At 42.7% G+C, this 13,483-nt stretch overlaps 2 protein-coding genes across 2 annotated transcripts in view; one reads left to right on the top strand and one right to left on the bottom strand.

The window, feature by feature from the left end:
- The window catches only part of LOC101394705 (mitochondrial ornithine transporter 1), a 99,024-nt gene that overhangs the window by 68,575 nt on the left and 16,966 nt on the right, over nucleotides 1–13,483 (bottom strand). The window lies entirely within an intron of this gene.
- LOC147916152 (phosphatidylinositol 3,4,5-trisphosphate 3-phosphatase TPTE2-like) overlaps nucleotides 1–13,483 on the top strand; it is a 59,072-nt gene that overhangs the window by 41,856 nt on the left and 3,733 nt on the right. The window contains exons 9-12 of the mRNA XM_087435747.1: nucleotides 1,123–1,184; nucleotides 2,722–2,802; nucleotides 6,325–6,430; nucleotides 11,068–11,169. Of these exons, the coding sequence (XP_087291873.1) occupies nucleotides 1,123–1,184; nucleotides 2,722–2,802; nucleotides 6,325–6,430; nucleotides 11,068–11,169 (351 nt within the window). The remainder of the gene's footprint in view (nucleotides 1–1,122; nucleotides 1,185–2,721; nucleotides 2,803–6,324; nucleotides 6,431–11,067; nucleotides 11,170–13,483) is intronic.

Here is a 13,483-nt window from a genome sequence, read left to right as displayed (position 1 = left end):
AAGGACGTGAAGCTGAAAAAGTTTTTTTCAAATGGGAAAATATCAGACTTATAGAGACCAGAGATGTCCTCCAAAATTGAAATATTAACAGTCTATACAACTGACAGCCAGGTCATTAACGGTCAGTAGCTCCGTTTAGCAAGAGGCTTTTATTTGTAATAGCACAGGGTAGTACAAAGTCCTGTTTGGAAGTACTTGGCTTCAAATAGTGTTTTTCAACCTATGGGCTGCAAAATAACTTTAGTGGTCCAATAAAAAAAAAGATGGACTAGAAAATAGAGTGCATCTCAAGGTAGAAGGCTAAGTTTGGAATTACATAAAATAAGTTCAGCATATACTGGCTAAGACAAAAGCTACAGATCATTGTCTAAATAAAAGAAGCAACATAATTTTTTAACTTGAATTTTGTATAGTAGGACAAAAATATATATTGGAATAAAACATAAGAAACTGAGGATGAAATGACATGAAATCAAGGGTTTGCTTTACAATGCTACGGAGGAAAGAGAAAGGAGGAAAGAGAGAGAGAAGCAAGAAGGAAGGGAAGAGGAAATAGAAATTAAACAAGTACAGCAATATGCTATGATAATTATAGAATCTGGGGAACAGGTACACGGGGGTTCATTATACTGTCCTTTTTACTTTCATATATGTTTTGTAACACACTTAAAAACTCTAACTAAAATGTAAGGAATAATGGGTATTCAAATACAAGATGGTGTTTTGGGTTCTGACCATGTTTTGCCTTTTACAGGTACTTTTATTGATGTTAGATAAACAGGGTGTGTGATTAGCTCTTAACTGGTAGGTAACTCTTTAGCTTCAGAGCCCTAGAGCAGAACTGATTGCCTCTGCCAATTACTGCAGGCCCCAGCAGTGGTGACTCAAGAACAGGATACGCACACACACGTGCGTTCATGCACACAGTTAGGGCGGAATTCCAGGTAGAACCTCTGAGCGGTGAAACAGCTTTGGCTATTTCTGAATTGAAATATTTTGAACAAGCACTTGCAGAATGAAAGAAAATCAGTCCAAGATGAACTGTGAATATTTCTGAGAGTATTTTTATACCAAGTACTACCATGAACAATGGTTCATGAACTAACTACTTTTCTTTTCTAGGACGCACGGGAACTATGGTTTGTGCCTGCCTTATTGCCAGTGAAGTGTTTGTAACTGCAGAGGTATGAAAGATGTTACTACAAACTCTGTCTTATGCTGATTGAATTTGCTAGTTCTGAAGCCTCGCTGGTAGGATGTTAAGATGATCCTTTGAGCCATGGTACTTAAGGAAATTGTAATGGGAGAGGTAGTTATTAGGAAGCTTGGTTTTAATACATCCTTGCTTAACTTAGACTGGTCAGTAGCTGACCTAGGTACCTCTTACTCTGAGCCAAGACTAGGGTGATGTCAGTGAGACACTCCCCTCGGGCACAAAATGTAAGGCAATGCCAAAAATCTTAGAAATTAAGATAAATAATATTCTAGTGCGATATTTTTAAAAATCAAAGTTAGTGCAAGAAATCCATGATGTATACAATATCAACATTTTAAATAAAAACAGAACTCAATAGGGACAGGATTAATGTGAGATGAGAAAGGTCAAGTTATGCAATTGCAAAAGTACTCAGCAACCTAGATGCTTTACTCGCCTCACCTAGTCCCAGCCCTGCTCCTGCTCCCACCAATTACGGGAATTCCTCCTTCCTCACAAGAATAATATCAAGATGGTTAAGGTAAGTTCACCAGAGAGAACTTACCTTAGACATCCTCAGAAGTGCTAGGTAGATAAAAGGTATCATTTTTCAACTTAGAACAAAGTCTCTCCTGAATGTTATTATCTTTGCATAGTCAATACAGCTGGGGTCTGTGCCCTCTGGAAATTTCTGAGAAGACAGGGTGGGCTGTTTCTACTTCTTTAAGTAGGGTTGTCAGTCTCTTTTCTGCCGTGATCTTGCTGAGAAGGTACCACTAGAGGACCCGCTCCCGGCAGCTCTGCTCCTCGCTTGGCCTGCAGTGCAGGAAGAGGAGCTGGAGGCTGTGCACAGTGCCGGCACTCTGACTCCACCGTCTCCTGTTCCTGATTCAGACACGCAGGTTATGACACGGCTGTTCTAGGACAATGTTTTCCAACTACGGATCACGGTGTATCAGTGAGCTGTAAATCAACTTGTTGGGTTGTGACTTGCATGTTTTTTAGTAAAACAAAATAGATTAGAATAGAAAATACCAAATGGTCAGTATTATTTTGTGAAGCTTTTGTTTCAGGTGTGTGTGTGTGTGTGTGTGTGTCTCCTAGGTTTATTAATGTGGACTGCAGCTTTAAAAATAAAAAGTTTGAAAGCCATTGATCCAGAGCCCTTGACTGAGAGCCAGAGCCCTGTGCCCCAGGCCTGTGCTCCCTCTAACTGGCGGCACACGTCTCCATGACAGGTCACTTGCTTTTCTTTTGGTCTCAATCTTCTCCATTTGTAAAATGGAAAGGTAGGAAGAAGGACCAGATGATCTCTAAGGTCTTTCCAGCTCTAAAATTCCATGTCTTTGTGAAGCTTTGAATGAGAGCAGGCCTTGATGTGGCTTTGTTCATTTTGTTATATTGGGTAGCCTCTGCCCAAAGACCGCCGACTTAAGGAAATAATGTGCCTCGGAAACCTTAAGAATGCCTTATATAGGAAAGGAAAGTACAAATGAACCGTGATTGTATTCTCCCCTTTTCTGTAGGACAGCCTTTATTATTTTGGAGAACGACGAACAGATAAAACCACCAGCTCTAAATTTCAAGGGATAGAGACTCCTTCCCAAGTAAGTGTCTTTTAAAGAAAGGGGTTCTTTGAGGAATTGGGTTAGATGGGCGCCGATTACCTGGTTTCATTTAGACTCTCCTCCTTTGGTGATCAGGTGGCAGCACTCGGGTGCCCTGTGACAGGCCCGGATCCCGCCCAGGGGCCGAGAGACATGAGTGTGGCGCACCTGTACTTTGGAAGCACTGAGTTCTCCCCAGAGCATCCTGCTTTCCATTTTATATTGGTTATTGTTTGCAGAGTTCAGGAGTCGATTCCCTTCCCAAACTAGGAAGGTCCAGTTCCTAAGGTTCCAGACCCCTGAAGATAACTAAAGTCATCAGCCTATTATTCCCTGCAAAGAGCAACTGAGTCTTTCACAAACCCCTACTAGGGCAGTTCAGCCCATGCAGAACATCGCAAGTGCACGTGTGTGTGTGTGTGTGTGTGTGTGTGTGTGTGTATGTGAGAGAGAGAGAGCGCGAGAGAGCGAGCGAGACACGGGGAGGCTGTATTTTGAAAGAGAAAGAAAAGGGGGAATTAACATTTTTCAAAAACCTATTTTATGCCAGACACTATTGTACTTTCACATATATTAGCTCATTTAATACTCAGACAACCCATGTGAAATCTATGCTATTACCCTATTTTTTCCTTTCAAAAACATTTTATTATGGACTTTTTCAAACATAAAAAGTCAAAACAGTCATACAGTAAATCTCCTTACAGTCACGTCACTGCTTCAACAATCATTTCATCACGTAGCCAACCATGCTTCGTCCATTCCCTCCCCATTCTCCTCACACACACACCCACTCTCCACTCTTTCTCTACACCCGGATTATTTTGAAGGAAATCCCAGATATTAGATCATTTTACCCCACAAATATTTTAGTGTGACATCTAACAAAGACTCTTGAAAAAAACCCTTAAAACCATTTATCATATTTAAAAATATTATACCTTAATAATACCAAATATCAAATGTCTAGTCCATGTTTAAATTTCCATAATTATCTGAAAAATATTTTTTTTAATTTAGTTTATTTCAATCAGGGTCCAAAGAAGGACTACACATTTCATTGGGTTGCTTTGTCTCTTAAGTGTCTTTTAGTTTATAGGTTTCCCACCTCTCTTTTTTATTCCTTGAAATTTGTTTATTGCAGAAACCAGGACATTTATCCTATAGAGTTTAAATATACTAGACTTTGTGGAACCATGCTAAGGGCTTTACATTCATTATCTCATTTAATACTCTCAATAACTCCATGAGTGGGCACCATCATGATTCCCATTTTACAGATTGGGACATTGAAGTTCAGGGAAATAAATTTTTTGAACCAACAACTCAAATCCAGATCTGTCAGACTCTGAAGCCCATTATTTCCCATCCTGTGCACAGCATCTCATCTATTTTGCCTTTTCTATATTGCCCCTCCAACCAAAGTGAGAGTTGGTTGGGAATTCTTAAGTAGATGTGGATGTGGCTGCAAATGAAAGTTTTCTTTGAATGAAGTGATGGAAGCTCAATAGGTAACCTTGGCCTTAGTCTGTAACTGCTGGCTCTAGACCTTGAGTTTGGGGCAAAAGAACTCAGCCTTATCCACTGATCCTTTTCTGCCACACCCAAGCAAAAAAAAGAGAAAAAAAAAGCTAGTAATAAGCCGTTGGCTAAAAGTAATACATGAACCTACTGAAACCCAGCTCTGATCATGCCATTTCCATGTTCGAAATCCGTAATGGCTCCCCACTGCCAATGGGAACAAATATAAAATTTTTTCTTTTTTTAAACTTCCTGAAGCTTACACTGCCCTTAAATCTTTTGACAGTTGATTGATTGCCTGTCTTTCAGCCTTCTTAACACAGAGTTCTTTTTTTTTTCTCCCAAAGCCCCAGTGCATAGTTGTGTATCCTAGTTGTACACAAGTATAAATGTTTTAATCAGACCCTCGAGGTCTTCTGGTATTTGATTTTTCCAAACGCCTCTTCCACAGTGTGCATTCACATGTCCACGCTTTAACACACTTGGACCGTTTCCTGTTTCTCAGCCTGTCACCACTTTGTACCCACATGCTATTGCTCCTGTGGGCCCCTTTCTCTGGGGTCCTTTTCTCTTCCCAGCCTGAAGCAGTCGCTTTCTTTTCAGTTCTTGTAGCCCTTTGTGTTTCTTTTAGGGACTAAGTGACTTTACATTATTCTCTAGCCATGTGAAGCAGTGACTTCTCTACCCCTTTTGCAGACAAGGCCCATGTCTTACCCACCTTTCCACCCTTGGCATCCCAAAGCGCCTCTCATAGTATCTGCTTTGTTTGTAGTGAGTGCTTACTAAGTGGATGCTGGCTTTATTAACTTGTGTTACAAGCCCCTGTTGTTTTAGGCTGAAGGAGGAGGAAGAGTGGGAGTAAGAGCAGCTTGAGGGCCGTGGTGGGTGACCACCTCTAGCGGGAAGTCGAGAATCTAGTGGCAGAAGCCAAGGGGACGTTAGATGTAACTTCTTCAGGGCCTCCCCTGTACAGCTTCCCTTCCCCATTTCTTCTGTAGTCATGCACAGTTTCTCTGACTTTGGTCCAGAACCAGCACTCCCTAGGCTACAACTGAATCTTTTCTGATTCACTGGGAGACCAATACAAGGACTCGGCCTCAGGTTTGCCAGCTGTGTTGGCAAGGCCCCGGGACAGAGTTCCCTCCATGTGGGGAGGTAATTCTCAGATACCATCACATTCTGACGCTGCATTGTGGGCCATTCTACAGACTACATTTCCTCCACCCCTGAGTTAAGAAATTGCAGGAGCCTTTCCCTTGACTGGCCCTTTCCAATGGAAAGTATGGCAGTTAATTGGATTAACAATTCCCCTTGGCTGCAGAAGAGTCTGTGCACTTTTAAGTCCAGTTGATTCGGTACCAGAACTCTTCAACTTCTTAAAGAAAGATTCAAGGAGAGCCCTTCTGAGCAGCTTGCCATAGGAGAAGAGCTAGACTGAAAGGACAGGGCTTCCTTGCAAAAATAGAATTGGGGAAATGGAAGATGAAGGAACTCGGCTGGCAGGGACGAGAGAAGAATATGTATCGACTACTGTCCTGGAGAGATCTTCCTCTCGAGTGTTCAGGTCTGCAGTTCGCTCATGCTTAGGAGGCTGCTCTCCAGCAAACCACAAACCTTCCTTTAACTCAGTCACAGCTAAGCTTCTACCCTCGGATCGACCTTTGCACAGTTGCAGTTAGCTGCATCTCGTGGTGATGTTGTTGCAGCTGGTTTGTTGGTTCTGGTTAGTTGACCTCTCAGTCATAGCAGCCTGTAAGCAACACCTGGCTCCTCTCTTGTTACTTCCCCACAGCACTTCATTCTTCATTCAGTATCTTTTTCTAAGGTTGATATTCAGTCGTGAGGCAACATATATAAAAATGCCTAGTCATATAATGGCATCCAATAAATGTTTCCTTAATTAATTCCTCTCCTTAACAAGTTCTATATAAAAAATAAATCAGGAATGCTGACTTTAGGCTTTTCATCTCCACTTAAACTGAGGCTTCTGTTGTTTTGCAGAGTAGATATGTTGGATATTTTGCAGATGTGAAAAATATCTACAATTTGAATCTTCCTCCAAGGAAAATCGTCAAGATAAAAAAAATTGTTATTTATTCAATTCGTGGTAAGTGCTTTACGTATAATTTGAGAATTGGGCAGGAGGGCCGGTGTTCTTACTATTCAGGAGGGTTCTCCTCATAGTTATATACAGACGGTCCCAACTCACGGCTGTCTTTTTATGTATCCTCACACATGAACCCCTCCCTCTGGAATTTCCCATTGGCCCAGCAGTGCTGTGGCCATATTACCAACCCTTAGATGTCCTCTCCTTTCCTCTCCCGTCACCAGTTTGAGGGGTCCATCCATTTCCTTTTTCTCCTGTTCCCGTTGCTCCTCTGGCCTCAGCCCAGGTGGACTTTTCAGAGTGGAACCTCTGATGCAGAAGAGGAAGGGCCCGTGAGCCCTGGAGACCACCTCTCTCTCACCCACCTCTAGTTTGGGGATCGTCTTGGCAGGGGCATCCCTACCATCTTCTCACCTACTCCTTTCAGAGACTCTTTTTTTCTCATCACCCTGGTCTCTCCCTTTCCCCTCCGTCCTCCACCTGTAGCTCCCTCACCCCTAGCAACTCCATCAGGATGTCTTAAATACCCAAAGAGCAAATGAATTTTGTTGCCACATATCCCTTTTACAAATAACTACCGAATATCTGCTTTGGGCCAGCCCCATGCTAGTGTTTCTCTGCCCTGAAGGAGTCCCTGGGTGGTAAGCAGAGGAGAGGAGTGAGTACATAGACAAAGAGCTGACCACAGTGTTGGGAGCACACAGAGGCTGGGCCCTGCCCGTCCTGGGGGTCAAGGAATGCTTCTTGCGGGCACAGCGCTTAGGTCTTCCCTACCTGAATCTACGTGAACATGGAAAGGGTTGAGAGAAACCTGAGCTCTGTGGGGTGCCTTTCAGCCCCCTGTTAGCAATTATTACCAGGAGTAAAAATCTTTATAAACTTCAAAAGAGCTGATGTTTGCCTGCTTCTGGAATGATGGAGAGAGACTGGGATCTACCACCGCCCAGGGAGGCAGGAAAATTGGTCAGATCGTCCATCTCTGGGACCTGAGAAAGAAAAGAAAGGAGGGAGGGGAGAGGAACTGGCCTCAAGTCCCGTGTCTCTATTTCTCTCTCACTCACCTCTCTTTCCTGCACAGCTCACCCTCGGGGAGGTGGGAAAGAAGGGATTTCTCTGCAGGGAGGGGATGGGGCCTCACTCTCACTGCCAGAGGTGCAGCAGGGGCGATGCTTCTGATCCCTAAAGCACCAGCCAGATTGTGGACCATGAGGATGTGCTGAGTGCGGGACCTCTCCTGGGTGGAATGGTGCCAGAGCATTGGTATCTGCCCAGACAGCACAGTGTTTATAGCCTTCTGAGGAGTCACCCAAAATAAGATCTAGATGTATACTTTTTAACATTTCGTCCAATTATTCAGAAATGAAAGAATCTTTTAATATAAACTGCATAGTCAAAAATAAATTATTGTTAGTTAAAATATAAAATGCTTTTTCAAATTACTTACATGCCCCCTCCACACACACACACACACATACACTCCATATCACCACCACCTCTTGTTGATGGTGAGGAATTTTAGTGGATTACCACAAACAGATTACATAGGTTTCTGGCTTCTGAAAACAAACTTCAACCCAGTAGCATTGTTTCTGCGGGAAATTTGGGTCTAAATTTTCAAGCAAGCATTGTGCAGGCAGAGCCTAGAAGCACAGCCTGTTCTAGCAGGAGGCTGCCTGGGAGAAATTAGGGTCAGCGTCACCTTGCTCCCCTTCCTTTCCACCCTTAGTGGGCCCCACCCACCAGCCTGCTGGACTGCCTTATTCTACAGTGTGAGAGGCAGCACAGTTGGCTGTTGGAGCAGTTTCTTCCTCTAAGGAATTTAAAGCCAACTATAAACCATCTGGATGGCGTGAGAGCCTGTATTGTACCTGAGTGTACACTCTGCCCCAGGCTCTTCTTTGTTAACATTGGGGATAACAGTATCTGTACAAACCTCTGTGAGTAGTAAACTATTCCATACAGGCAGACAGGCATTTAGTCTAATGGAGTTGTTTTTTTTTTTTTTTTTTTGAGGAAGATCAGCCCTGAGCTAACATCCATGCTAATCCTCCTCTTTTTGCTGAGGAAGACCGGCTCTGAGCTAACATCTATTGCCAATCCTCCTCCTTTTTTTTTTCCCCTAAAGCCCCAGTAGATAGTTGTATGTCATAGCTGCACATCCTTCTAGTTGCTGTATGTGGGACGTGGCCTCAGCATGGCCGGAGAAGCAGTGCGTTGGTGCACACCCGGGATCCGAACCCGGGCCACCAGTAGCGGAGCACGCACACTTAACCACTAAGCCATGGGGCCAGCCCCGAGTCTAATGGAGTTTTAATGCATTTCTCTGATGTGTACAGTGAGAACAGGAATCGTTTCTCAAAATTCTAAGCTTAGAAGTGTTTTTAGTGAGTTCTAGAATTTCATATATTGTCCCAGTCTGATATTATATCCCAAGACTGTGACTTCTCTCTTAATATTTTGAATTTTATTTAATTCAATGTCTGTGGAGACATTGTTCAATAAAAATATAAGGTGCAGAGATGGAGAACAGGGGAACTAACCCAAATTTATAAGTACTACAGGTGAAAACTGGTGGAGAATACCATAGATTTGGTTTCCTAGTCTTGGACTAACATAAAATGGAGGATTGTAAGTGTCAATTTTGAGATCCTCATGAAGGCTTCCCGGTAGAAAGTTGGGACCTTAGCAGCTGTTCAGTACAGTGTGAGTCTAGGCTTGCAGGGCCAACTGAAGAAGGCCTCTGCGGGAAGTTAAAATTCTTGCTGCACTCATGTGGATAATCAGGCCAAACCTACTGACACCAGCCTTCTTTTGGAACAAGATTAATCTTCCTTTGAGATTGTTCTGATCACAACAGAAAAAGGATGGGGAGACTGTCAGGAAAAAGTGTGAAAGACTTTGAAACAGTATCTTGTCTATTGCACCCTTCCAGGGTTATCTCCACCTCTCACTGTCTTTAAGCTATTTTACAACTCTCTAAGTTGTAGAAAACTGATGATAATGCAAATGTTTTGTACATAGAAATGCAAATTAGTTGTGTCCAGTGGAATGCAATTGAGTATTGACCAATTTTGTATCTGTTTATAAATTCGTCATTCCTTATCTGCCTCTAAGTGTGCAGTACTTTGAACCAGCTGTAGCATTTTACTGGTTCCTATTAACGAGTTAAATAAAATTTTTGACATGTGTTAAAAAAATGCAAGATATAGGACAGTGCTATGGTATGCAACAATTTCTGTAAAACAGAAGGGGGGAATAATATGTATTCATATTTGTGTGTGCACACATATATAAAAACCTCTGGGAGAATGTATGTTCATATTTGATTATATATGCATAAAAAGCAAGAAACTAATAATAGTGGTTATCTATTTGGGGCTGGAGAACTAAACAGGTGGAGGATGGGTGAGACGGAGAGTTTTCACTTCATCTGTTTTACCTTTTATCTTTAAATCATGTAAATGTACTTCAATTATTTTAAAAATTTAAAATGTGTGAGAATTGATTTCAGCTTATAAATCAATGTCCTTTTCTTGTCATGATCAGCATTTGACTTAGTTTAGTTCTGCATTTTACTGATCTCTGGTAGACTTCAGTAGGAAGAAGTTCTGCAGCTGGAACAGGACAGAGGGAGCTGAGACAAAGAAACCCTGATTCCTGATGACAAATTAATAATATGGGGTTAGTGAAAACAACACAAACGTAGTATGAGACGAACAATCAAGAATGATTAGTGTATGACTTTATTTAAGTATATGTTTTAGTTTTGTATCTTTAATTCTGTGCATATGTTTTTCTTTTTGTGAGGAAGATCAGCTCTGAGCTAACATCTGTTGCCAATCCTCCTTTTTTCCCCCACAAAGCCCCAGTAGATAGTTGTATGTCATAGGTGGACATCCTTCTAGTTGCTGTATGTGGGACGCGGCCTCAGCATGGCCGGAGAAGCGGTGCGTCGGTGCGCGCCCAGGATCCGAACCCGGGCCTCCAGTAGCGGAGCGCGGGCACTTAACCGCTAAGCCACGGGGCCGGCCCTAATTCTGTGCATAGTTAAATGAAATATGCAGGGTTGAAAGGAAAGCAATAAAAATTAATTGGAGCTTTGAGAATCCAGCCCTTTGAGGAAATGCTAAAGGAAGTGGGTCATTGGAATTGCAAAAGGGGCAAGAAACCATTTGTCTGTAAATATACACTGACCACAGCAGGAATGTTTGGATACAGCTATCCTATATTTTCATAGAGGCTGTGCTAGGAACTGGACTTAAACTAGGGCAAGAGGAACTTACACTGTTGTTAAGAAACATCATGATTAGAAGTCTGAAGCAAGCAACATGTTAACAAGGAAGGTTGCAAAGTCACCTTTCCTATTTTTTTTCCTAGAAAGATGAAACGATGAGATTCTAAGTCTTAGAAGCTGAACTATATGTCTCTTTTTTTCTCCAGCTTTCTAAATTCTGCTTTAGGAGACAGAATTGGGCTTGAAGTCTTGTCTTTCAAAGACAAAATCGATGCAGTCCCAAATGTTTCAGTATTGACATGCTGTTAGCTGGGATAATCTTTTGTCTTTTTGATCCATAATGTTAATTGGTGAGACATTTTGGTCTTTGCTCTAACCAGCCTAACTTTTTCATTTCATTCAGGTGTTGGAAATGGCAATGGAAATGATCTAAAAGTACAAATAACAATGGAGCGAAGGATTGTCTTTGTCTCTACTGCTCACATAAACTGCAAGGTAAGAGAAAGCACATGAACTGAAAATTCTGGTGTTTGTCTCAGTCTCAATGTCAAATCAGCATGTTGACCTTCCCAAACTGTTGCTCACCACAAAGACAGGCCAGGTTGCTTTCTTTTTTTTCTTTTTTTTGTGAGGAAGATCAGCCCTGAGCTAACATCCATGCTATTCCTCCTCTTTTTGCTAAGACTGGCTCTGAGCTAACATCTATTGCCAATCCTCCTCCATTTTTTTCCCCCCAAAGCCCCAGTAGGTAGTTGTATGTCATAGCTGCACATCCTTCTAGTTGCTGTATGTGGGACGCGGCCTCAGCATGGCCGGAGAAGCGGTGCGTTGGTGCGCGCCCGGGATCCGAACCCAGGCCGCCAGCAGCGGAGTGCGCGCACCTAACCGCTAAGCCACGGGGCCGGCCCCAGGTTGCTTTCTGATTACCATCCAACTGGGTGTCCCTAGTCAGAGGTAAATTAAACTCATTGTTCAAAACAGTTTTTTCAGGGCATTTTCCAGAACATATTTTCAGTTCAGAGTGTTGCATTGCCTTTCACTTTTCCATAAATGCCAAGCATGCTCCCAGGAATCCATCAGAGTTTTAAATTCACGTATCTGGTCATTTTTAGCCATATACTCTTCTTCTTCGTCATTTTATTGTATGGCGCTGATTCTGAAATTGTAGTGTGCGAGAAAATCACCTAAGAGCTTGTAAGATGCAGATTCCTAGGTTGTACCCCAAAAGTATGATTCAGGAAATCTGGAATGGGGCCCAGGAATCTCTAGACTTAGCAATGTCCCAAGTGATTCTAACCCAGATGTCCCATGGGACTGCACTGTGAGAAACAGTGCACGAGTGTCTGGATTGCGGAGGAATCTCTACCCAAAGCAATAGGACCTGATACTCAATGTTTTGTTACGTGTAAAGCAATGCCTAAGACTCCAGACCTTCTCTGAAGCAATAAGAAAGCTTCCTTCGTGGGTCTAAGAAAAATTAACTTTTAAAATTCTCTCTCAGGCTTTTGTCTCTAGTTCTACTACTACCTCTCCAACACCATTCCTTTCCCTTCTTTCTGGCCCCCTGCATGAGGGCACTCACCCAGGCCTGACCCTTGGCTTGCTGTTCCCATCTCTATGCATATTCTGTTACTGGTTCTGCTCATCCATCCCCCTGCTTTAAACTCTACTTCTTTCCTTCATTCACTCAACACATATTTAGAGCACCCACTGTGTGATAGACACCGGAGCTACAACAGGGACAGTCTCTGCCCCAACAATTCAGACACACTTGTCAATCCATATTTATCAAATGAGCTTTTCCTCTGCTTCTGCAAACGGCACCAGCATTCTCTCACTCAGGCCTTCACATTTGGTATTATCTTGGATTCTCTCTTTGCCTTGGCCCTCTATATTCGGTTGGTCACCAATTCCTGCTGATTATACCTTTGAAATCTCTCTTCACTCACTCCCTTCTTTTCTGTTCCCATTGCCACTACCTAGTCCAGGACCTCATTTGCTCATGCCTAGATTTCTACAACCATCTCCTTACCTTTTCCTTCTCCTTATACAATGCAGTATAAGGAGTCCTGCAATGTGCATCCTGAAATACTGCTCTCCTGGTGAAAAGCTATAGGTAGAGGAGACGACACACTCTGTGCCCGTGGTCAAAGCCAGTTAGTATCTTTGTGGCTCAGTATTCTTATCTATAAAATCAAGATTACATCTCAAGTGTGGCAAGGATTAAATCACATAATATATGTGACGTTGCTCTGTGAGCTATTAATCACTAAATAAATGTTATATGTGATAATTATCAGGCCACTTTGTCATAGAGGAAATGCCCCACCATATTCTTCAACAACTTTGTTCTTATTTCCCCACCTCTTGAACTCTCGAGATCCAGCCCGATCAGACATGAGCTTATTCCATCAGTAACCTGACCTGCAGGCTCCATTCCAGGTAGACTGCGTCCCTCTGGCCTTTGGAACACAACACTAATTTCTGATTCCTGTTTTTGCTGGTCTTTCCTCCCCCTTCCCCCTTGTGCCCCTCCCACCACCCCCAACTGCCCCCTGCCTGAACTGGATTATCTTTTCAATGCTCTTCTTCATTTATACACGTCCTTCCACGCCCAACTCAATTTCTGCCTCCTTAGTGAGGCTCTCTCATTCTATACCTCCAGCTAACCTCCCGCAAAGCACACAACGGCACACTCAGACTTCATCATACAGCTTGACACATAATTATATGCCATTCTACTTTGTTCCTTATGTGTGTAGCTCCCTGAAGCATCAACTGAGTCTGCACCTTTGTATTTTCACAGGGTCTAGCATAGA

Source organism: Ceratotherium simum, chromosome 10, assembly GCF_057802395.1.
Source record: "Ceratotherium simum simum isolate JZ-2026a chromosome 10, ASM5780239v1, whole genome shotgun sequence".
Lineage (NCBI taxonomy): Eukaryota > Metazoa > Chordata > Mammalia > Perissodactyla > Rhinocerotidae > Ceratotherium > Ceratotherium simum.
This window is presented reverse-complemented; position numbering and strand designations above follow the sequence as displayed.